At 39.7% G+C, this 26657-nt stretch overlaps 1 protein-coding gene across 3 annotated transcripts; it reads left to right on the forward strand.

The window, feature by feature from the left end:
• The first annotated feature begins 349 nt into the window (after positions 1-349).
• Positions 350-16667, forward strand: LOC124133440 (major vault protein-like). 3 transcript variants are annotated; one of them, XM_046497870.2, is made up of 16 exons: positions 350-422; positions 2134-2162; positions 3220-3385; positions 3977-4172; positions 4607-4730; positions 6776-7002; positions 7965-8090; positions 8753-8863; positions 9734-9859; positions 10766-10915; positions 11666-11901; positions 12348-12545; positions 12942-13083; positions 14122-14333; positions 14737-14980; positions 15431-16667. In XM_046497870.2, exons 3-16 carry the CDS (start codon positions 3246-3248, stop codon positions 15773-15775), a joined length of 2577 nt encoding a protein of 858 aa, XP_046353826.2. In that variant the 5' UTR covers positions 350-422; positions 2134-2162; positions 3220-3245; the 3' UTR covers positions 15776-16667. The 3 variants fall into 3 exon arrangements, with proteins under 3 accessions (XP_046353826.2, XP_046353824.2, XP_046353827.2); XM_046497868.2 differs by lacking the exon at positions 350-422 and adding an exon at positions 1793-1895; XM_046497871.2 differs by lacking the exon at positions 350-422 and adding an exon at positions 1916-2041.
• Positions 16668-26657: the final 9990 nt, after the last annotated feature.

Below are 26657 nucleotides of genomic sequence, written 5' to 3' on the forward strand. Positions count from 1 at the left end.
GTGGTGTGGATCGTTGTTAATGCTATCAACCTCTAGCCGGACTCGGACGCCGTTGCCTGCGGCGTAAAACAACGGTAAGTCAAACACTTTACCTTCTTTATCGACAATGTCAGAACGACCAGAATAAACCAACTCGGTAACCCCAAATCATATACAGATTCTAATAAAGCGCCATATTTACTATATGTGTTTTACAATGCAGTAGGTTTTATATAGAATGTTCATATTAATCAGTTTAACTAATATTCGATCACTAAAACAAGTCCCAACAAGCCGTATTTACTTCGATCTCGAGGTTAACCACGCATGGAATGTATAAGCGGAAGTGATGTCACAGCTAATTTTAGATAATACTCGGGCTCCTGTGATTTGATTGGTTGATCAACCTCGCCGGTCTTGCACCACACATCACAATACACAAGGTAGGTGTCGGACAGTAGGTCCAATTTTGCTGAATTTTCGATATTAATAGCATTCGTACTTTCGTTTCACTGCGTGATATCGGTTCTGTAAGTACCCCAAGTCACGTGCCACTTGATAAGAGGTGATGACAGTTCTGGATAAACATGTAATATCATCGAAACCGACCAGGATACTTAATTCTATCAAGCGGGTCAACCCGTCTTCCTCCTTTGTTCTACCCGTTTGTTATGACCAAAACATGTTTATTCGGGTACACGATACGCACAGTACTACATTCAAAGGCCACATTTGATACAATATGAAACCGTAATTAATCTTGTGTGAATCCACTTGATTGCTGATTATTATAAAGAAGGCAAGTTACCGTCGATTAAACGCTCCTAGTGGACACGCCCACTTTGAACATGCTTGTATCGTGAGAACAGTTCATCAGACATTTCAAGTGTGAACCAACATTAGCCAGATCGAAACCTCCAAATGACCAGTTGCTTGAAAAAGATGTCTGTCACTAAAGCATGTGAAAACGCAAATAAACTTCCGTGTTTAGAGAGTTTGTTAAGCGGGGTGTGACGAATAGATCGACCCTTGATCGCCTCTAGTCAGTAGAAGTAAATGTAGGTTGTTGCTAGGCATTGCTTGGCCTCTCGATCGATTTAGACTGTCAGTTTGGACCATATGCAATTATCCATGCATAACATCATCAATTTTGAATGCATCTTTCATATCACGTGCACTGCGTCATGGGTTGCACGAAGATCACTGTATCACAATTTAATGTGTATTTATTATTTAGACATAACTTTGCACTGTAGAATAGACTGTAGGAGATGGTAGTTTGCCTTTTCTCGCAAAAATGTGTTTCTACTTCCTTATTTCCCGAAACAATGGGAACACATATTACAACAAACCCTCAAGGAAATGCTTATTTCATTTTTTCATGATATGTGATTTTCTTTCCTTGGGATAAGTTTACCTCAGAATGGTATTTTGTTTGCATGTACCTATTTCCAGTATTTTGTTCATTAGTAGAAACGGGTTGCATGCAATAGCCCACGAGCTTGTAATGCTTTGAATTCGTTTACATGTTATAACTTGTGTACGAGGATTAGTGTTATGAAACAGCGCCTCAAGGACAACTTATACCAGGAAATACCTTTTAACATTAGAGGTGAACTGTAATATGTGCCATGTTTGCGCGTAATAGTATATGGTATTCCCCCGCGTTTATTTCCGAAAGGTGTCGTGTGTAACAGGACGTTCAATACTGACGTACCGTAAATACAAACAACTACATGATTACAATGAAGCTTTGGAGATTGCAACAGACGGCCTTGAGGTTATCCGCATTGATATTAGTTGCGTGGAATATACTACGCATGCGCCGACTCGTAGAAACATGAAGTAAACATTGTGAAATACTGTACTAAGTGGTTGCTGAAATCGCTGACGCGGCTGATATTGGGCGTTGTCAGGTACATACAATGTGATATCCTCTCTCTGCGGTCCAGTGGATACGGGTCCCATGTCTTGTCACCTGCGTCATTTCTTGATTCATATCGCTAGCGCAGCTAAATAGACGTCATATAAACCCGGACTTCTCGTTCCAGCGCAGCCAGAAGTGAGTTAGTCGTGGGAGAATCTTCTTAACTGCGCGTGAGCTAAAGCATGTGAAAGTTCATCTGTTCACATCGTTTCTTTTTCTTGTTGCAGTTAACGGCAGGGACAAGTTATTATATTAGGTAAGTGTGTTTTCGTAATTTTACAATGTAACCATCTGGTATTGTAACACTTGATTCCAACAGTGAGTGAGTGAATTTTGTTCAACGGCACTACAAATGGACACTATTCCTGATATATCACGTCGAGGATGTACAGGGATGTATTAACCTTGGACATAGTTGTGATCCTGTAACCTACAGCGTTTGGTTATGCTAATTAGATATATGCTAAGCGCACCAGAACACGGTAACTAACAGTATAAGCTTGTCTTCATGTAATTTGTACCGCCTCCGTGGTCTAGTGGTAGAGCGTCCGCCCGGAGAGCGGAAGGTCCGGGGTTCGATCCCCGACCGCGTCATACCAAAAGATGTTAAAAGATGGTACTTGCTGTTACCCTGTCTGGCGCTCGGCATTAAGGGGCTAAAACAAGGACTGGTCGGCTCGGAGTCAGTATACTGTGTCTGAGTGGGGTATTCATGTTAAACTGCGGCATGGTATCTCAGTGAGCTAGCACTATAAATCGGCATCAGTCCGGACTAGTACAAGCAGCCACACAAACACACACACGTACTTCCACGTCGCTATATAAGTGCAATAATCTTGGACGCGACGTTAAACCCCATTTCACCTCACCTCATGTAATTTGTCGAAATGAATTTCGAAAAACATTATCCCAGGTTTCTGTGGAATATATTTGGATTCATGATTTTATTGACTTTATCACATACTTATTATAAAGTTTCCAGTGGTAGTTGAGATATTAACATGATGTCAATGGAATTATGTTGCATAACAAAATCGTTAAGTGTGCAATACATAAGTATTTTTAATATATCAACTCACTCAAAATGGCAGGTTCATGTGCTTAATATGTCATGTTAATTTCATTTGATCAATTAACAGCTTCATTTTCTCAATTAGATCTCTTTCATATATTTTAAGAAATTAATATCATATGTGTTCAAGAACGAGGCTAGACAGTGAGTTCAATCCAATTGTCCACATTCTCTTTGATCTTTGATCTTTGATCTGATCTATGCTTGCAGTATGTTTAAGCTGTATGTGTTGTATGTTCAGCTGAGGTTACGCTAGAGACACACACGATGTCTGCACCACGAAGATCTGTGGAGGAGTCCTTGTACAGGATCCCTCCCTACTACTATATCCACTGCTTGGACCAGAACACCAACGTCACACGGCTGGAGATTGGGCCAAAGACGTACATCAGACAGGACAATGAGAGGTGAGATTAGGTACTAGTTTTGGAGTATATAAACAGAAAAGAGATTAGACTTTGGCTTCAAGCATATTACATGTACGATGGAAGACATCGACAGGAGACAGGGGTTGAGAAAGTTGAAGCAGGAAATGAATTTTCTGAGATACTGGGAAAAATATAAAAGAATAAAAATATTTTCAGTGTTGATTTATGGTATATTTTCTGAAAAAGAACGCTTTAAAAAAAAGCTGTCTCAAAATGTATGACACCAAAGAATAACAGAACTACAGAAACATGAAAGAATCGGGTGTTCTTCAACTTCTTTAGAGTTCCATGGTAACTAAGAAACAGATATTGGCAAAAGAGCATATAATAGAAAACTGTTTAGTAACTTATTTTATTTTTTGTGAAATCAAAGGAAAGCTGAATTATAAAAAATAATAAAGTTGGTACATCTTCAGTTGGTGATGGTTCCTATTTCAAGATAGAAAATGCCTGGAAAATCAAAGAGGAGGTGACTTATGTGAGAAGTTAACACCTTCATATTTTGCAAAGTGAAAATATAAGAGTTAAAATAAGTATTTGGCCACACTTTACTCTAAATGCACATTCCAGGGTTGTCCTCGGCCCCGAGAAGATGTTGGTGGTGCCCCCTCGCCACTACTGCGTCGTTGAGAACCCCGTCGTCCGCAACAAGGACGACCACATCGTGTGCAATGAGAGTGGTCAGGCCAAGCTGTTCCACGCTGATCAGGAGATCCGCTTGGCTCAAGACCCCTTTCCTCTGTACCCTGGGGAGGTGCTCAAACAGGTGGGAATAAATACACATCTCAAACACCAGAACACCCAGAGTCAGAGACCAGGGTTGCGTTCACTTTCAAGACTTATTGTCTCCCCCTAATTTTTTATAATATGGAAGAATGTTCTGTCAAAAGTTGATATTCCAACTTCAGACTGGTCTAAACGGAGGATAATTATATGTTATATTATGAAAAAGAAAAGAATTGTTTTACTCTTGAAGAAAGCTAAGTAATTGAACCATTTATTTTTTTGTTAGATTATGAAGTATACTTCTCGACTTTTGATAGGAATGTTTGTATCCTTTCGTCATATTCAAAGATGATTCTCATATGTCAATTGTTTATCTAAATAGAAAGAGATCTGAATATCCCTACCAAGAGTTGTGTCGTTTACATATGTTTCATGGAATGTACTATTTATATGATAATAACATTTGTATTGCAGCCTGTCACTCCGCTGAAAGTAGTACCTGCCAACTCAGCGCTTCGTCTCCGGTCAATCCTGGACTTTGAGGATGAGACTGGGGAGAAGAGGACTGCAGGGGACGAGTGGTTATTTGAGGGACCAGGTATGTACAGTCGTTGTGGGCTGCTTTCTTCAGGAAGTCAGATTACCTGATGCTCTTCGAACCTTCTCAGATAATGGGGAAAGACAACTGACCTCTTCCCAATTGGGAGGATTACTGATCATGTTGTCAATCACTGGATTGTCTGGTCCAGACTCAATTATTTTCAGACCGCAGCATATAGCTTGAATATTGCCGAGTGCAGTGTTAAACAACAAACAAACAACTGACCTCTGATCGAGTCTTAAAGAAGTGATATTAAAAACAATGATACTTTTGGGACATGAAATCAAATTTGTTTGTTATTTAAGGCAGCTGTGTATATGGAGGTAGTCTGTAGATAATCGAGTCTGGACCAAACAATCCAGTGATTAACATCATGAGCATCGATCTACACAATTGGGATACAAGAGGTTGTAATCAATCAAGTCACTGAGTCTGACTACCTGATCCAGTTGGTCACCTTGTACGACCAGCATAGGTTTGCTGGGAAACTATTTTCTTATTGGAATCCTATGTCGTTACGAAATTGCTAACTTGAGCCCTTACAAAGAGCTAGGGACATAATTTGCCTGGAATACCTGTTTTGTTTGGAGACAGGGTTAATACTGATACCAAGTTTGGAATGCTGATGAAGCAATTATGAATTCCATGTATGTGTGATTGCTCAGTATGGTGGTCTTATTTATGAAGATTCCATACTTTAACATAGACTTGCAATCCATGGGTTCAGGCCTTGGCCAAAACTTGTTCTTGGATTTCTGTAGTCAACATGACAAGATCCAGGCAGCTGAATAAAATTGCTTGAGAAATTCAGGGTTGATTTAGGTAAAGTTTAAGAAAATATTACAACTTTGAAAAAATAAATTGCATTACATCAATCACTTACACTGTTTTTATTTACCATATTTAGAATAGAAGAAAGAGTAATATACTTTGAACAGACTAATAGCATATGTACTAATATGGCCATGTGTATGGCAGCAGAGTTGTGTCTAAAGTAGACATTGAATCAGTTTCTTAAAATAGCTTTTGATGAATGCTGCTCTGATTGGTGAAAGGGGAGGTAATAAGGCAGCTAGCCAAAATGTCCTGTTGGCGGTTGATCATCCAAAGCATGATGAAACTCTTGGAAATCAGTACAGAACTGACTAAGGTTTATTTTTGTACAGTAACCTAAATTATTGCATCTCTCAACAGTGTAAACAGCCTATTAGGTATATGATACATATTTAACAACACAAAGTGTTGTATATTACTGGTATATCTCAATTAGCCCTAATAAAGAACAAAATATATTTAATAATGTACAACATATTGATAAAAATGATGTTGGGGACAATCCATAAACTATTACACATTTTGGTTAATCTGTTTTTAATATGATTTTTATTTGTTACATTGTATAACAATGGTAACATTGTTAATTCTGCCATATGTTATGGAGTTTTATTCAGTAATTAGATTATTGTAAACCTCTTCAGGGAAAATAACCTTGAATTTCTTCAGGAAAAATAGCCTTGAACAAGTTGATTGCTTTTGCATGGAAATACTTCTTTGTTCTATTGAATTTGGTCAAAATTAATAACATGTAATCAATTTTGTTTGTTGCATGATAAGGAACAATTTAATTATTTAATATTTATTGATATTATTTGATGTGACATTATGTTAAGCTCGGGAAAATCATTGAAGGAGTTAATGTATTAGATCTTGATCAGAGATGAGTGATATACGTGATATATATCAAATATATGAAACTCAAGTTTCCTTCTTACACAAATCTTTCACGAGATGTTTTCATCTAGTCACATATGCTACTCAAAAGAAATTAAGGATCACCCGATTCTTTCATAATGGTAAAGTTAATCTGTCATGACATGAGAGATTAACTATAGTAATATGAAAGAATCAGGTGATCCTTACCTTCTTTTGAGTAGTATATTATTTAAATTTTTCATCAAGGTTGATAGTCAAAGTTACTATTTATCAAATATAGTTTGTGGAAACTAAATTGTAAATCTCATTTCCCCTATGTAACTTTGCAGGCACATACATCCCACGTAAGGAGGTAGTAGTAGAGGAGACGATCAGGGCCACCGTCATCAAGCCAAATCAAGCTATCCGGCTGCGGGCTCGCAAAGAGTGCCTGGACCGTGACGGCAGTGCCCGGGTCACAGGGGAGGAATGGCTGGTCAAGAAGACTGGAGCTTACCTGCCTGGAGCATACGAGGAAGTTGTCGATATTGTCAATGCTTATGTTCTCACCGAAAAGGTCAGTATTCTGCATTGTTTTGTTGATATGTGCTACTTAAAAGAAGTTGAAGAACACCCATTTTTCTTTCATGTGACAATAGTCTGTCATGGCTGGTGGGTGTTGGAACACACAGCACTGTGAGTGTTCTTGAACTTCTTTTGAGTAGTATATATGAATCCAAATAACACTTTATCCTAATGTATTTCCCTGTGGGGATTACGGGTTACAATATGGTGCCAGCTACCTGTTCTGGTCGAAAGAGGCAGTCATATGGATCGGGTGGTCAGACTCGGTGACTTAGTCGCGTGTCATCAAAGTCCGATGGCGTGTATCGTTGTTCACAATATCCATGGATTGTCGTGACCAGACTTGATTATTTACACCAAACATGAGGCTGAAATATGCTCAGTTTGCAGTTATTGAGTGAATTTTCTTCAATGAAAAGTCCTGGGGACAATAACAAATACAAGTTGAGTTATTTGTAGAGAGTTATCGGTAGAGAGGAGTGTCAGTGTTTGGCTATTTCAGACAAGATTGAACTTACATCATCAGAAATGCTTTGTCATATGAAAGAAATCTGAGTTGATGAGGCCTACTGTGTATAATTTGTGTGTTCAATGGGTTGAACTAAAGGATTTTTCCTTTTTGGTGAAAGATACTGATTTTGCCATAATGTTAAAATGATTAAAATTTGCATGTCTAAGTGAATGATTGCTGTATTATTGAACATTTCGGTGATTACTCAACAATGTCTGGGTGGTCGCTTAGCCTAGTGGTTAAAGTGTTCGCTCGTCATGCCGAAGACCTGGGTTCGATTCCCGACATGGGTAAATTGTGTGAAGCCCATTTCTGGTGTCCCCCGCCGTGATATTGCTGGAATAAATACCATACTCGCTCACTCACTCATTCACTCACTTAACAATGTCTAGACTTCAAGTGGGAAACATTTTCACTATATATCATATTTACTTCTTTTGCAGAAAGCACTTCACATGCGTTCACTGAAGACTTTCAAGGATGACTTCAGCATTGTGAGAAAGAATGGAGAGGAATGGTTGATCACAATGACGGACACCGAGACCCACATCCCGGGGGTGTACGAGGAGGTGAGTACAAGCGTACCCAAACACACAGTACACTCAATTTTTCTCACTAAACATTTACATTCCAATAAAAAAAGTGATAAATAGGTTTTAAAAAAACTGGTTCATTCTGTACAGAAAATTTCAAAGGATTCAAAATATATTGGTTGGTTGGTATTTAGAGCTACAATTATTTGTAGTATGTTCTTATGGGTCTGGGGGACACGGATGGCCCAGTCGTCTAAGGCGCCACGATTCGCTGTGCAGAGTTGCGTCCCTTGAGCACGCCAGAAACCTATGATCTTGGGTTTGAATCCTGGTTCGCCCCGATTATGTTTCTAGGTTTGTCAGCACCATACCCGTGCTCATGGGTTTAACCGAACTGGTAAACAAACATCTAAGACCTGCATCACTTCGGGCTTTCCTCCCACATTAAACTGACACGCCGTGATATAACTGGAATACAGTTAAAAGTGGCACTCACTCACTCACAGTCTATCCTATGCCTGTATCTGTAGGACCGCCTCTGTGGAGACATCAGCTCAGAGATCAGTAAAACGTTCTGAGATGTTTTATTGCAAATAAAATTGATTCATGAAACTGTTTATCCTATTGTTTATCACTGTTTTATGTACTAAATTAATTAACAATGTGTACATGCTATTATCAATATGTTTGTGTTTCAGGTTGTGGGAGTAGTGAACATCACCACTCTAACTAACCGTCAGTACTGTGTGATTCTCGACCCCGCCGACGAGAGTGGCAGACCACAGCTGGGGAGGAAGAAGCTTATCAAGGTAATACACGTTCCGAAACGTAACTCACTCCGTACCATCACACATCATCACATCACTCACACCACAATCACACATCACCGTAACATCACTCACAGCACCATCACACGTCACCGTAACATCACTCACACCACCATCACACGTCACCGTAACATCACTCACACCTACCATCACACATCATCACAACATCGCTCACACCACCATCACACATGACCGTAACATCACTCACACCACCATCACACATGACCGTAACATCACTCACACCACCATCACACATCACCGTAACATCACTCACACCACCATCACACATCACTGTAACATCACTCACACAACCATCACACATCACCGTAACATCACTCACACCACCATCACACATCACCGTAACATCACTCACACCACCATCACACATGACCGTAACATCACTCACACCACCATCACACATCACCGTAACATCACTCACACCACCATCACACATCACCGTAACATCACTCACACAACCATCACACATCACCGTAACATCACTCACACCACCATCACACATCACCGTAACATCACTCACACCACCATCACACATGACCGTAACATCACTCACACCCATCATCACACATCACCATAACATCATGCACACCAACCATCACACAACACCATAACATCGCTCACACCAACCATCACACGTAATCAAGGTAACACGTTCCTTATCATCACACACAACCAAGCTGTGCCTCATCAGTCTGGTAAAGGCATTATGATAATTTAAAAAAAAAATTCATTTCAAACTTTAATGCACGTTTTTAATTTTCTTCATTATACAACTGACAATTGGACTGTAATTTATATAATCAGCTTGTTCAAAATTTGTTTGTTTTCCTTCAGGGAGAGAAGTCCTTCTTCTTGTTGCCCGGTGAGCGGCTTGAGAAGGGAATTCAGAATGTGTACATCCTGGGAGAAGACGAGGGTCTCATCCTCAGGGCTAATGAATGCTTCAAGGACAAGGATGGAGTGAGTAAAACTATTATCTACACAACTGATAACATAGGAGAACCATGTTTCCTGCATGGAACTCGCAACACAAAGTTTTATTTCCTGCATCACATTGGTAACATATTGAAAATAATGGTAACAGATTACCATGGTAACCTATTTTCCTGTGAGGATGCATTTTAATTTCCAAATTGTCTTCATACTTTATTTGATTTTATCGGCTTGATCTGGGAGTGAGTGAGTGAGTGAATATGGTTTTACGCCGCTTTTAGCAATATTCCAGCAATATCACGGCGGGGGACACCAGAAATGGGCTTCACACATTGTACCCATGTCGGGAATCGAACCCGGGTCTTCGGCGTGACGAGCGAACGCTTTAACCACTAGGCTACCCGACCGCCCCTTGATCTGGGAAAAACATTCTGAAGTCTCACTGTAGTATTTAATGTACAGCAGTATGAGACATTTGACTTTTAAAGACTATCGCTAGTCGCAGGACTAGTGCAAACATGCTTCACTTGTCACTGGTTCAGATTTATCGCCCATAAATGTTACTAGTTATTCAGGACTGACATTTTATTAAGTTGTCCTTGGCACTATTTCAAGGGCAAAAGTACTCCAACTCTGTCATCTCGGCAATTCATTTAGCCCATGTTATCACCAGATGCAAATTAGCACTGAACACCAGTCAAACCCGTCAAGATGATAGTCCATGATAAATTTTGAATCCGTGAAGAAAAAGCCATCCAAATTTCAACAAGGTCGAGAGTTGTTTCCCTTTAGCAGCAAGCAGACAAGTATAACTTTCTAATGTGGATTCAGCAACCTTTTGTATGCTCTTGCTAATAATATTCATTACAATATTTTCGTCAGGTGCACATGGTCCAAGATGGGAAAACAGATTAATGTTATTGTTTTGTGTAGGGAGACGAGCGTAACCCTGGAGATCGATGGATGATCCGAGGACCCACCGAGTATGTTCCCCCCGTGGAGGTGGAGGTGGTGATGAAACGTCAGGCGATCCCACTGGACGAGAATGAGGGGATATATGTCCGAGACATCAAGAATGGCAAGGTATATAGAAATGAATGTATTCAAGTTTCAATCCAACATTAAAAGAAATGCTGGATTTCATGGCAGAATGTATCCCTCAGGTAAATGAGGACCAATGGTAACCATGTCTAATCTTGATTGATGTGTCATTACACTCAGTACCGGCCCAATGACCTGAGGCTTCTTAAGAGGCTGGATTACCTCCCTTAGCCATATCAGGATCAGCTGGTCAAGGAACGCAATGACATATTATGCTTTTTTGGTTTTTCAGCACGATATATATGCTAATTTGTTGCAAGTGGTCAAGTTACTGTCCCAAATTACTGTCATTTTGGAATGTAACAAATTCTATCAAAGCGGCGTTATGCATCTAGTACTATAACTCACTCATAGGTGACAATAATTGAGCTCTTTTTGTCCAAGCAAGACAAGAACAGGATACAGTGGAATGTTGAAAAATTTCTTCATGTTTGATACTAGATATATCATGAAGATCTGGGTTAGAATTGGTCTTCAGCAACCCATGCTTGTCATAAGAGGCGACTAGCAGGATCGGGTGGTGACTCGGTAGATGCATCTCATCATGTCCTAATTGCGTAGATCAATGCTCATGTTGTCATGCACTGGATAGCTTGTCCAGATTTGATCATCTACACACTACCATCATATAGCTGGGATATTGCTGAGTGTGGTGTTAACTTACAGAAAAAGAAAAAAAAAAGTTATATCCTGAACCAAACTTGACCCCCCCTCTGTTATATTTGATCTCAGGTGCGTGCCATCACTGGGGAGACCTACATGTTGAACCAGGATGAGGAACTCTGGGAGAAGACACTTGCCCCTATTGTAGAGAATCTCCTCGCGATTGGTAAGGACCCTCTCGCTGACCGTAGTGACCGGGGACGTGACGTCGCGGCTAAGCCACGTGACAAGACACGTGTCGTCACCTTCAGAGTCCCCCACAATGCAGCAGTCCAGATCTATGACTACAAGGACAAGAAGGCCAGGTGGGTCACCATCAACATCCTCATTGTCAGGCAAAGCTGTTGGATTTTCTGAATCAGAGACTCGGTCAGATGAGAAACACAAGGATCAGAGACTCAATATCCTGAGATCTTTTTTCATAAAATTACTGTGGCCGTTCTCTGATCCAGGTGACAACATGATAGCTTAACCAATTGACAAAAGTCATAAATATTGCAAATTGATTAATTTTGGTCTCAGCTCACTTGTCTAAAGTGTCCTTTATCTGAAACAGTATTTATTATTTTCATCCTACCAAACAGTCTTTTGATTAGACTACCGATATATAATGTTGATAATCATGTAAGAACTTCTTGATCGTGTTATCAAGGCTTGCATGTAAATTTTGATAAAATGTGTTGAATTGAATTTAAATGAAAGTTTTGTTGACATCTTGAACTGTTTAAGATTTAGTCCCGTTGTGTTTCAGGGTTGTGTTTGGACCTGAGCTGGTGATGTTGGGCCCTGACGAACAATTCACACAGCTCAGTCTGTCTGGCGGCAAGCCCAAGAAACCCAATGTCATCAAGAGTTTGTGCTTGCTTCTCGGGCCTGACTTCTGCACTGATATCATCGTCGTGGAAACCGCCGACCACGCCCGTCTGTCACTGCAGCTATCATACAACTGGTAAGTTTGAACATCTCATACTAATGCATGTGGAGGATAGCACCTGTTTAGTGATAGTTGGTGTGAACAAGGTTCCTATTTTCATGATACTGATTTCAAGTATTTATTCATTATGGCATCTGAATTCAGCACTTTTGTAGACTGTAGTTATATACAGTGAAGCATTCATCAGTGATTTATCCAGGAATCCCCTGGGAGGTAACTTGAAAAAAAGTTATTTTGTTCAAAATTGAATTTTGACAGAATAACTATGGTACTATAAAAGAATCGACTGATTCTTAGCTTCTTTTGAGTAGTATACGGTAATGGCCTTTTGTTATTTTGAAAATTATATTAGACCTTGAAAATTGTGTCAGTTCTTATCGACTGTTTCTGATATCTTGTGTACTTGTGTAGGCATTTTGAAGTGCTTGAGAAGTCGGAAGGGGAGGCGGCTAAACTGTTCAGTGTCCCAGACTTCACAGGAGATGCTTGTAAGGCCATTGCTTCCCGGGTCCGAGGGGCGGTCGCCCAGGTCCAGTTCGATGATTTCCACAAAGTGAGTAACTGTTGTTATTCTCCACCCCAATATAGATGTGTGATATAGAGGTTACACTCTCCTAGTAGTTATATATAGAGATGTGATATAGAGGTTATACTTTCCTAGTAGTTATATATAGATATGTGATATAGAGGTTATACTTTCCTAGTAGTTATATATAGATATGTGATATAGAGGTTTTACTTTCCTAGTAGTTATATATATAGATATGTGATATAGAGGTTATACTTTCCTAGTAGTTATATATATAGATATATCCACATTCATTACAACCCTTTGTAAGCGACATCCCCATCCTCGTGGATGTAAAAGATTTTAAGTCCTGCATCATTTTTGACACTGTACACTTTTTCACACGTGATATGATTGAAATGCAGTAAACTACGGTTATAACAAACTCAAAGGGACCACTAATTGTAGTTCGTTATAACCGTTGTTCATTACAAGAATATGTACAACATATACACAACAAATGGCCGGGACAAAAAAACAGTTTGTTATATACGCAAGTTTGTTATAAGCGTGTTCGTTATGAACATAGTTTACTGTATTGTTAAAAGCAATGTTAAATGTATCTAACTCACTCCGTTGATGTGATCAAAAGAATGTACTTTTCTAATTGTGATGGGAGATATTAAAGACATGCATCAATTTGGGACACTCCATGGGTACTCCTGGCAGGGATAGTTCCACATACTCCATGGGTATTCATGGCAGGGACAGTTCCAAGTACTCCATGGGTACTCCTGGCAGGGACAGTTCCAAGTACTCCATGGGTATTCATGGCAGGGACTGTTCCACATACTCCATGGGTATTCATGGCAGGGACAGTTCCAAGTACTCCATGCTTGTCACAAGAGCAAACTATCAACCACGGGTTTGCCTGACGGGCAGCCATCTCAGAGTTGAGCCGACTTGACATTTTCAAACATGCATCTTTGAGTTATCTATGAAATGAAATATGAATCCATATATATTTTTATTTATTTTAATAATATGTTACTTATTAATAACATCAACCACCATATTTTCCAGAACTCTGCCAAGATCATCCGTGCATCTGTGTTTGGTATTGACGACAAGAGCAAGGTGAGGGAGAAGTTCACCTTCCCCCAGAACAACCTTCACATCACCAGCATTGACATCCAGTCTGTGGAGCCGGTCGACCAGCGCACACGGGATTCTCTCATGAAGTCCGTGCAGCTGGCCATTGAAATCACCACCAACTCCCAGGAAGCTGCTGCCAGGTAACCGTGGCAACGATGATTCATAACACTTCCTTATCCGATCAACAGGCTACTGATTCTCACTCGTTTGGGGCTTGTCGTAAAAGGCGACTAACGGGATTGGGTGGTCAGGCTCGCTGACTTGGTTGATGCATGTCATCGTATCCCAATTGCGAGGATCGATGCTCATGGTGTCAATCACTGGATTGTCTGGTCCAGACTCGATTATTTTCAGACAGCCGTCATGTAGTTGGAATATTGCTGAGTGCGGCGTTAAACAACAAACAAACAAAACATTCATCCAATGGATAAAGTTACTTTCCATGTTTCAACTTTTATGTGACAATAATGTTTACAGCTGACTTTATTTATCCTTCTCCAACATTGGACAGTCGTTTATACGTATATTACATTGTCTTCACAGACATGAGGCTGAGCGTCTGGAGCAAGAGGCCAAGGGTCGCCTGGAGCGTCAGAAGATCAGCGATGAGGCCGAGGCTGAGAGGTCCCGCAAGGAGTTGCTGGAGCTGCAGGCCAACAGCGCTGCTGTGGAGAGCACCGGGCAGGCCAAGGCAGAGGCTCAGTCCCGGGCTGAGGCAGCCAAGATCGAGGGAGAGGCTGCTGTAGAGCAGGCTAAGCTGAAGGCACAAGCCATGAAGATTGAAGCTGTAAGTTTGCGGAGTTATTTCTGTCGTTGCAGTGCTTCTTATGCCAAAGGGTTTCAAGAAATTCTCCATTTCTGAGAGAATTTCATTATTGGTCTCCATGCCGTTTGTTCCTGTAATCTAGTCAGTCAGTTTACTGGTTGGGTCACTTGTCACTTATTTGAATATTTGAATTAGTCTGAAGTCCTGCATTATGCTTGTAACATTATTGAAGGAAATGATTCTTAGATTTGTACATTCTTTCGGGGCTATAAAACGAATATATAGGCTGTTTCTTCTTCTAGGGGCGGTGGGGTAGCCTAAAGCTTTTGCTTGTCATGCCAAAGACCCAGGTTCGGTTCCCCACATGGGTACAATGTGTGAAGCCCATTTCTGATCTCCCCTGCTGTGATGTAAAATCATACTAACTCTTCTTCTTCTTCTACTTCTATTGACATTTTATTTTGATTATAGGAGTCCGAGCTGGAGCGTCTCACCCAGGCACGTGATGCTGAACTGAGGTACGTCAAGGAACAGAATGATCTTGAACTTGATAAATCCCGCGAGGTCTCTTCCATTGAGACCCAGAAGTTCAAGGAAATGGTCAGTGCAGTGGGGGCAGACACTCTGCGCACGATGGCTTCCGCTGGGCCGGAGTTGCAGGTGAAGCTGCTGCAGTCTCTGGGACTCAAGTCCACACTGATCACTGATGGCAGCAGCCCCATCAACCTGTTCAACACCGCCAACGGCCTCATCGGTGGAATGGTGCCGTACAAGAAGCGCAAGACTGGAGAGAGTGATGAAGAAGATGAAGCATAAAGAGAGCATTTTGATTGGTTAGGTGTAACAGAAACGAAATGATTGGTCGAATGATGTTGGCGCTGACATTTGTATTTTCTTGTGTTTTCCATTGTTTGAGTATCAGTGTGATGTCATTAAGAATGTCAGTGTTGCTGTGTGGAGCCTGTAGCAATGACATGACCCACAGTAGGACCATAGACTTGATTGGAATTCAGTATGGAATATTAATCCTTTACCGACTGACCTATCATTTCTAACAGACCAAATCACGCTATTGTTTATTTTGTTGAAAAACATGCATATGCTCAATGAAATAGACTATCATGACACACAGTACCTGTCACGTGTTCAGCGAAATAGACTATCATGACACAAGTTCCTGTCACGTGTTCAGCGAAATAGACTATCATGACACAAGTTCCTGTCACGTGTTCAGCGGAATACTGTCACGCTATGATTACACTCTCATGAGTGATTTCCTATGTTAAGTGCTGTGTCATTGTCAAAATTGTTTCATTTTGTGACAGAAATTGTTTACGTTGACATTTTTGTGTTGAGAATTCTTTCAATTTCGTTCTGTTTGCACCCATCGCAGACAATAAGCAAACAAACTGTGATACAACATGAAAATGTGCCTGTATGAGAGTGTGAAGGGGAGAAGACTGCTTAACATTTTTCACAAGATTGCAATATGATGTAGATTTGATTTTGTTGTGTAGAACCAGCATAATATAGTATCAATCCTGTTTTGTTCATGTATGTGTATCAAGTACCACAGGTTTGTTAGGTCTATGCTTTTGTTGTGTCTCCATGAGAAACTGTACAGTACAACTCTTTGTATGATACATACTGTGTGGTTTATTTACACAAAAGTATTGTTACTTAACGAAATAAAGCATCACATCATTGATATTTGTCTTATGTTATATGGTTAACGAATGGATGGAATAGAATCATGTCACACTGAAAATGTTGTCTTGACGTGAAGAACAAATGGTAGTGTGATCATTAATGTTTGCTTTTTCACAAAATATTTCCTGTGTCTTGATTTTGGCAGGTCTCTAATCACTGACACTTCAATGAATCATTTGGATCTCAAAACAAAAATGGCATGTTCATAATCTCTTATTTTATCTTACAGAAAAAGAGCCAATGCACTGTAGCTCACCTAGATACAGTCAAGTCCCGTTAATCCGACATGGCTTGTTGCATATGATAATGTTGGATAAACGAAATTAAGTAGTACCAACATTCGTCGGTCATAGTTTGCGAAAGGTTTTTCTGATGTGACCTGTAATGGAATGTCCTCGGCGATAGGGAGAACGTGTATCTGATTTTAATGAGATTGATGTAATCTAAGCATGTGATTAATCCTGTTTGCTATATTTAAAGCATTAAATGTTTATTGTTAAGCAAAGTTTTAATCAAAACACTGGCTGTGTACTTGCGGGCAGATGACCACGGAGTATGCTGATCACTGTGTTGGATTAACGCGTCTGATTAATGAGTGATTTCGGTAATTCGTTGCAAATTAGGTGTGTCGGAGTCGGGGTGCGAGACTTCGGATTAATGGGTCTAAATAGCACTGATTTAATCGGTTCCCATCATTAGTGTCGGATAAAGCCGATTGTCAGATTTACAAGACTTGACTGTATGTAGTCTGTAGGGAAACCATCAGTCACGTCTTGAAAGTGAACGCATCTGCAACACTGGTCTCTGACTCTGGTTGTTGTTGTTGGTTTGTTGTTTAACGCCGCACTCAGCAATATTCCAGCTATATGAAAGCGGTCTGTAAATAATCGAGTCTGGACCAGACAATCCAGTGATTGACATCATGAGCATCGATCTACGCAATTGGGATACGATGACATGCATCAACCAAGTCGGCGAGCCGGACCACACTCTCCCGTTGGTCGCCTACTTCAACAAGCATAGTCACCTTTACGGCAAGCATGGGTTGCTGACGACCTTTCCTAGCCCTGGCCTTTACGGGTCGTCGGGCATGGTTATTTGGTAGATGGTAGTCATCGTACCTCAACAGCAAGCATAAGTCCCCTTAACATCAATCACTGGACTGTCTGGTCTAGACATGATATTGACAGGCTGCTGTTATATTGCTGCAACACGCCTACACCTTAGAGAAACAAAATAATACTATGTCATGTGATGAACACAAGTTTAGTTTATTGTGACAATTACAAAACATACATTCATAACTCGCATCAATATAATACTTCAGCACTGCAAAGTCAGCCTTGTACAAAAACATACAATGGTTTTTGTCTTTCACAGCAAACACAAGCTAAGTATAACAATCAATACTTGTAAAAATTATTTGTATGTAGAAATACAGTGAAACCTTTAATGTGGTCTTATAAGAAAAATTGATATTTTACCAAAATTAGCTGTTTTAGATATTGACCATATAAAGAGCGACTTTGACAGTTTTCATGAACAAAACTGCTATTCTGCAATTTTTCCCCGGAATTTGAGGAACTGCTACATCTATGCAAGATCTGAGTTGAGAATGTTTCACTATATTTCACGTGGTAATACTACAAAGTTTACTTATTGCTCATAACAACCATTAGCTGTCAATAATTACAATAATCTTGTCTTCTGACTAGTAGTACCAGCCGGCTGTAAGCTCGCCCCTGGAATACACATACATATTTTTTAATTTGCAGATTCAAACTAAGTCTTGTAGACAGTTGGTGACTGCACTGGTGCTGAAGGAGCTAATATCCTGTTGGTATGGCAGATACCGAGCCTTGTTAAGTGGTATTCCAGATGTCAGATGTCAAGTTTATCTGCTACATGGATGCAATATTTCAATGTTGAAATTCCTTTTCCTTTTTTTTTGGCAAAGAATGATAAATCAATAAATATTTCACCCTAAGCTTATGAGCATGCATATTGTAGTGCAATATGTGTGAAAATCTACTTGTACCAGCTGTGGACACTGATATGACTCTTAGAGTTCTTACATTAGATGCCAAGACACATTCAGTGGTATGCCGGATGCCTAGAGGGTAGGGATCGGCACCCTCTGCGCATCTTCCCGAAGCAAGAGAGTTAACTGACTTTAAAAGTCCAGTTTCCACCCTTGCCGAACTAGGCTGGAAGTCCTGGGCTCGATCGTAGCGCCACCAGTGGCTATTACGAGTTATGTCCGTTCTATGCCTCTCCTACGGACCAATCAGATTCAACCTCTCGTATCACTTGTATTTGCTTCAAACAAAAAGGTGGCGCCCAGTCAAGACGATCTGATTGATAATCAAGATCTATATTGTGATAAAGCGTGTCTTACATCGCGAAGTGCATCAAATCACGTGAGCACCTTGATTAAAAGCATGAAAAGATTTAGAAAAAATCTGTTGACAACAAGTTAGCGCTGCACATGCTTTGCAAATCCTGCAGTCGACCGAAATCTGCATGACACTTTATGAACCGGATTTCGATTTCGGTGCGCGATTTGATTGGACTATGCATAGACTCATTAGTCCAGCCAAAATGTAACTCCATAATACCAGCCTAGTTCGGCAAGGGTGGAAACTGGACTTTTATAGTCAGTTTACTCACTTGCCTCGGGAAGATGCCCTCTGCGAGGTTGATGTCTGTTTTTGTCATATGAAAAGAAGGGCACAATAACCTGGGGACTAATCTACGGGGGTTTGGCTCAGCGTGACATTGTCCAACAGCACACCAGGGCTGCATTCCACAAGCCAACTGTGCTGCTATGACTGTTGTCAGTCTTTATCAAACTGTTGGACTTACAACAGTCACAGTGATATGATTGCTTTGAGAAAGGGCCCCTTGGCTGGGCTATTGTGTAGTGTTTCAACTTTGTGTGGTACAAGGATGTGAGCATCAACGTGATCATCAACTTGATCATCAAAATTATCATCAACGTGATCATCCATGGGTTCCTCAATGACTCTTTAGTCTAACAACCCATATTACATGACATGCCACTTGAGGACAAATCTAAGAGTCTGTTGAAGACACTGTTCAAGGCTTAAACCATATTATACAAATTGTCCATACTCTCATCATTTCATGTGGACACAGCAGTTTTTTAATATTCGACATGATCATATGACAAATCATAGGTTTATTCAGCAAGTTTATACACACAAAACATGGAGATAATCCCTTTTCTGACGCATGTTTAGATAACACAAAACATGGAGATAATCCCTTTTCTGACGCATGTTTAGATAACACAAAACATGGAGATAATCCCTTTCCTGATACATGTTTAGATAACACATAAAAATCAGCTCAATCAAAAACAATCTCATCAAAATCAGATCTTACTTCTCGCTACTGCTAAACAAAGATCTGAGGACATCCCATGACGACCTTTCATCCAACCAGTCAGAGTGTCGTTCACCAGATCAGGAACGTGACGGAAAATTTAACATGGGGAATTCTAAATGACAGTTGCGGACTTTACAGCTGAATCCATTCAATCTAGGGCCATCTTTCAGCCATTCCAGACTGTTCAGACTGATCAGTTTTGAAATTATTAATCGTTTCAAAGCGCAGTTGCCAGTTTGAAACTAGTGCCATAAAGCACGAGAAAGCTGCCTTCTGATTGGCTAATGTCGGCTTCACTTTGAGTCATTCCACTGGTTGGTCAAATTCACGAAATGTCAGTCTGAAGTGACATGTAATGGGATGTCCTCAGATCTTTGTTTAGCAGTAGCAAGAACTAAGATCTTATTTTGATGACATTGACATTGATGACATTTGATGACACATCCAGACAGAGAAACAGACAGAGAGAGACTCACACACAGACATGGTCAAATGAATGCACACACACAGCCTAGAGCTGTGATTGTTAGGACAATATTATCAGGCACCATGCTATTTCAATATTGGAACAACTGTCCCAATAGCTTGATATATACTGCTCTGTCATACATAGTAGGTAGCTTTGCATTACTTGAAAGGATAACAGCGCTCAACCAAGTAATAGATGCAAGCAAATTACATCGGAGGGTGTGAGAGCTAAGGGAGGTAACTCTGATAATCAGACATAAAATTATGACCATTTCCTGAATGGATGCCAGTCTCATTAAATTCACATCTTACTTCTGGCTACTGCTAAACAAAGATCTTAGGACATCCCATTATGGGTCACCTCAGAATGGCCTTTCATCACACCAATGAAAGCAACGGTTACCAGTTCAGGAAAGTGACAGTCGGAATTACTTTATTATTGTGCAACCTTGAAAGGGTTAACATGGGCTACAGGCTGTACAACTGATTCTGTCAAAATCATTGTTTATCTCTCGCTGCAATTGGCTAAACATTTCAAATGGACGAGATTTTCCACACTCTGTGGGAAGAACTGCCACACAACATCAGCTCTCTATTAGAGATTCAAGAATTTGTTTTTGTTTAGTTTTCAAATTTTAAAATCGAGAACTTTGTCGAAATATTTTTCAAAGCGTAGTCTGGTGTGGAAGTCGCCAGTTTGAATGCTCGAGAAAGCTGCTTTCTGATTGGTTAATGTCTACTTCTTGTCAGTCATTTCGTTGGTTGGTTAAAGTTTGCAAAAGGTTGTTCTGACGTGAACTGTCGCGAGATGTGCTCAGATGTTTGTTTAGCGGTAGCGAGAACAAACATCTGATCTAAGTGAGTGAGTGAGTGAGTGAGTGAGTGGGGTTTAACGTCACTTTTAACAGTATTACAGTTATATCACAGCCTGTAAGCTTAATGTGGGAGGAAAGCCCGAAGTGATGCAGGTCTCAGACGTTTACCACTTTGGTGAAACCCACGAGCACAGGTATGGTGCTGACAAACCTAGAAAAATAATCAGGGTGAACCGGGATTTGAACCCACAATAATAGCCTTCTGGCATGCCCAAAGGATGCAACTCTGCACAGCGAATCGCAGCGCCTTAGACGACTGGGCCACCCGTGCCCTGATCTTAATGAGGATGAATGGATACCTACATGTATTTTCAACTCATTGAATGTAAATTAAGGGTTTTATATCTCATCCTGTATTACTCCTTAATGCTTCTACTGCTACTTTCTTGACCTCGGAGAAGCTGTGAGAGGTCCTGGCTACAGATAAAGTTGTACCTATAAAATATATATAATCACACAATCTTTTCATTTTATTACATCTGTCAAGAGCATTTATAGTGTGAGGCAGCATCAATGTTCACTGCTGGTAACTTGTCATCCATGTTTAGCCTGCGGTCCATGGACAGTTCTGATGCACCGCTAGTGTGATCAATCGTTACCATGTGCACAGAAGGTAGGAGCACAAGGGTCAGAATGTCAAATGGCTGAAAATGCAATCTAATTAAAATCAAATCTTTTACTCCGAAACCACTCCGTTCTGCGTATCATATCGGAGTAAAAGATGAGGTTGGCTGTAAATGATGCATTGTTTCTATTTGTGAAGCATGGCCATTGAGTGAGTGAGTGAGTTGGGTTTAACGCGGCTTTTAACAGTATTACAGTTATATCGCGGCGTGTCAGCTTAATGTGGGAGGAAAGCCTGAAGTGATGCAGGTCTCAGACGTTTACCACTTCAGTGAAACCCACGAGCACGGGTATGGTGCTGACAAACCTAGAAACATAATTGGGGCGAACCGGGATTCGAACCCACAATCATAGGTTTCTGGCGTGCCCAAGGGACGCAACTCTGCATAGCGAATCGCGTCGCCTAAGACGACTGGGCCACCCGTGCCCCCCATGGCCATTGAGAAGTATTCACCAAATTCATGGATTGAAGGCTAATGAATATGCAGTGTGTTGCTTCAAATGCCCTTCTTGCTTTGATATTGACATGTTTGTCAAGTTTACTTACAATGACCGATTCCACGTATATAAGGCCTGCTCAGAGATCCACAGTAAGTGACAGTAAAAATTCCCAATACCTCAGAATTTACAAAAAATAAGAATATTTTTAAAAAAATCAAATTTTGAACAATATCACAATTTTGTCCCAATTTGCCTGCCAGAGGCACTAAGTTTGGAATCCAATGCTTCAAGATATACAATGTTTTTTTCTGTAAGTGAGGAGGACCTGAACTTCTTGAAATAATTTCATAGAACATATTTTTCATTACAACTGACCATGTTACCATGGCTACCAACTCAAACGAAAACTTATGTTGTTGTAAAATTACATTTTGCAGCATTTTCTGGTTCGTAGTTTTCCTGATCCCCCCCCAGACACACAGGCAGCCCCCCCCCCCCCCCCCACACACACAGAGGTTATCAGATTCTTGTGACTTATGACCATTGTATCAAGTCCATCATGTAACTACTGTACAAGCTGAAACAAACAATTTGAGACGCGCAACAAAAATATAGTTTAAATACATGAAACTAATCTAAGAAAATACATGATTAGGAAAATACATTGTGTACAAATGGGATTGAATAATACAAGTGTGCTATTATGCTTGTTGCAATGCTATATTTCTGACAACATTCTATAAATAAATACTGGTAACATAAGCTGAAGCCAATCTCACAGCACACGCTAACTGAAGTTGTGGACAGAGTCGTGTAAAATCCTCAAACAAGATCACACCTTTTTTTCACTGTTCTTGATAAGCCGCCATTTATCATATCATCCAAACCTGGCTTCCACAGCAGATACCACCTGGGATATATTGGGACAACGAATTGCATCACAATGCTTTGCAGACCATTGAGGAAGTCATCAGGTATCATGACATCTCCGATCTCTTTGTTATTGAGGATGGTTAGCAGTGCTTTTTATACTCAAGACACTGGTTATTACTATTTACAAAATAAAAATGGGTGGACGAATGATCTGAATGATAAATACAATCTCACCCTTTTGTCTTCAGATGTCAAATATTTCAACACTCTGGATGAAATGTTGATATCAAATATATCAACACTTGTGGATGAAAGTTTGATATCAAATATATCAACACTCGTGAATGAAAGTTTGATATCAAATATATCAACATTCATGCATGAAAGTTTGATATGAAATATATCAACACTAATGCATGAAAGATTGCTATCAAATATATCAACACTCGTTGATGAAAGTTTGATATGAAAAATATCAACACTTGTGGATGAAAGTTTGATATGAAATACATGAACACTCGTGGATGAAAGTTTGATATGAAATATATCAACACTCGTGGATGAAAGTTTCATATCAAATATCCTCGGCAACCCTCGGAGTCTTAAATTTTATTCCCAAATGTTGATATATTTGATATCAGAAGACACTCGAGTGAGATGCTCTACGTATCAAAGTGGTAGGTTATACACATGCACAAAGATACTTTAACTTTTAAAATTTCAATATCTGCGCTATAGTTAGAACTGTACTGAACAAGCCATTCCTATCTTTTCTTAAGAAATGAGAACTTACGTAAACTAAAAGTTTCAATCTCATTAAAATCAGATCTTAGTTCTCGTTATCGCTAAACAAAGATCTGAGGACATCCCATTATGGGACACGTCAGAGCGACCTTTCATCCGACCAATCAAAGCGTCCCATGCCAGATCAAGAAAGTGACAGTCGGTTCCATCAAAATTATAGTCTATCTCTCGCTTCCGTGGAATAAACATGTGAACGGAGGAGGCATTGCACAGTACGTGGGAAGCACTGCCATACAACCGCAACCATATATTAGACCTTCTGGAATGTTCGTTTGTTAATTTTTCAAAATTTTAATCGAGAACTGTGTCAACATATCTTTCAAGCCTAGTGCCTTAAATCTGGAAAGCTGCTTTCTAATTGGCTGATGTCACTTTCTTGATAGTCATTTCAGTGGTGTCAAAGTTGGCGAAAGGTCGTTCTGACGTGACCTCTAATAAGATGTCCTCAGATCTTTGTTTAGCGGCAGCGAGAACTTGGATCTGATTTTAATGAGATTGTAAAAGTTTCAGCTGTATAAGATTTAATAAAGTACAGTCATTCAGTCTTCCCGACTTCACAACAGGCTGCTCTTCTATCATTTTATTATTCATATAATTCATAACTAGTATTCATACGTATAAAACAAATTTCCTGTCAAAGGTTTCCCGATATATACAAACATTTATGTGCGAGCAGCTTCATTTACAAGAACGTTATCAAAGTGTTTACATCTTCTCTATGTCTCAGGTGGCCTATATGACCTTCATAATCTAAAATGTCGTCCACAAAATATTTCAATCAACAAAATCTTTCCAATAGCACCATAGAGTCTTTCAACAGATCAAGCAAGAGAAGATTGTCACAAAGTATAACAAGTCAGCCAAAATAATTGTTTGAACAAACGAGGCTGACCTCAAAGAAATACATCACCAATGCCACCATCGTAGTTTATCAAAAGTTTAGCTGATACATACTCTGATTCAAAAGCTCTTTCACAACAACCATTTTCAAAAGCATATATTGAATACACAGCTCATTAACATGATTAATTTGGTCTTAAAACTGAACACCAAATGAAACCTACTTCAAACACATTGGTCCTTCATATTTTTAAAGCACAAGCAAGACTCTTGCATAATTCTTAAACAAATAGGTTTTCTTAAAAATTGAAATGCTTTGAATAGCAAAGGATAGCATCCACAGCAAGAAAGATAATGATTATATCAAAATATTTTGGGAAACACATGAATTTGGATTTCAAATATACATTACAACACGGTACATCCTGTAGTCATATTTGAGCAACTGGGTTAATACGAGCAGATATCTTAATACTTAATGCCATGACATGTTCATAAATGGCCAGGTCATGCAATAAACGGACAAAATAAACTGAACAAAATCTATAAAACAAAAATATCACATAAACATTAAAATAATTCACAATAACTTTCCAAGGCCAGCACCACCACTAAAATCAACAGAACAAGAATGTGTGATAGGTGGAAAGTGAAAACTCAACTAAAAAAAAGTTCATATCATACCCTCCTATCTATTTGAATGAAAAGAATACATCATCGGAATAAATGTATAGCTTCTAAGTGCGAAGGAATTGTTTCAAATGCAACATAAATGCATAAACTATCGTCGTAACAATGGTTCTCATTGGAATCACCACAGAGCTGCTATTGAAACCGACAGCATTGGCAACCGGACATATTCGGTCGCTTCTGTAAATTCCGCATTTCACCGACTACAACAACACTCGCCACAGCGAGCGAAACATGGATGACAGTAGCAGAGAAGAGATATGGTGAAGTGTTTTAATCAAGACTTGTTTACAGAGAATGTAACTTTTATTAAGAACTTCATGTGCATTGAATGTAAACAATAATTCCCCCTATACAGATTACTCATTTTCAGCAAAAATCTATTTTGTATTCATTATTAATGTAAAGCTTATCAGTCATTGGCTAGATAAATTACTTCACGCATAATTTACTTCACTGTTTACGTCTTAGAGCTAGATCTAGTATCTGCCCAACAACTGTTGATATAACATGGTTAATAAAACATTCCGTCAATCAATGTCGACATTAAGGAATTAGTCTGCATCTTATTGACACCTAAACAATAATATTAATGCCATGAATTTTATACTTTACAGTCAAGACTTCTAAACGGATGAACCAAAAGAAATTACTTCGCTGTCACTTATTTGTTTATCGCTGCCATTTCTCGCATGCTGTTTTTCTGGAAACAGTTTCGTCAATTAGCTACGGTCAGCTTTTGACAGATGCAGTCAAAGTTATTTCAATGAACTTGACCTAATTTCCCCATAGCAGCTGTGCACATATTCCGCATCCGACCTCTGTCAAATTCTATACTGTTTCTTTTCATTTGAAAAATAAATGCATTTGTTTCCAAAAGAGAAGCAATGCTACCAATACGCCATTTATTAAACCCATTCAACACTTTTTTTTCAATAGATAGGAGGGCCTGCATATATAGC

Source organism: Haliotis rufescens, unplaced genomic scaffold, assembly GCF_023055435.1.
Source record: "Haliotis rufescens isolate VD_foot unplaced genomic scaffold, xgHalRufe1.0.p SCAF_21, whole genome shotgun sequence".
NCBI classification, from domain to species: domain Eukaryota; kingdom Metazoa; phylum Mollusca; class Gastropoda; order Lepetellida; family Haliotidae; genus Haliotis; species Haliotis rufescens.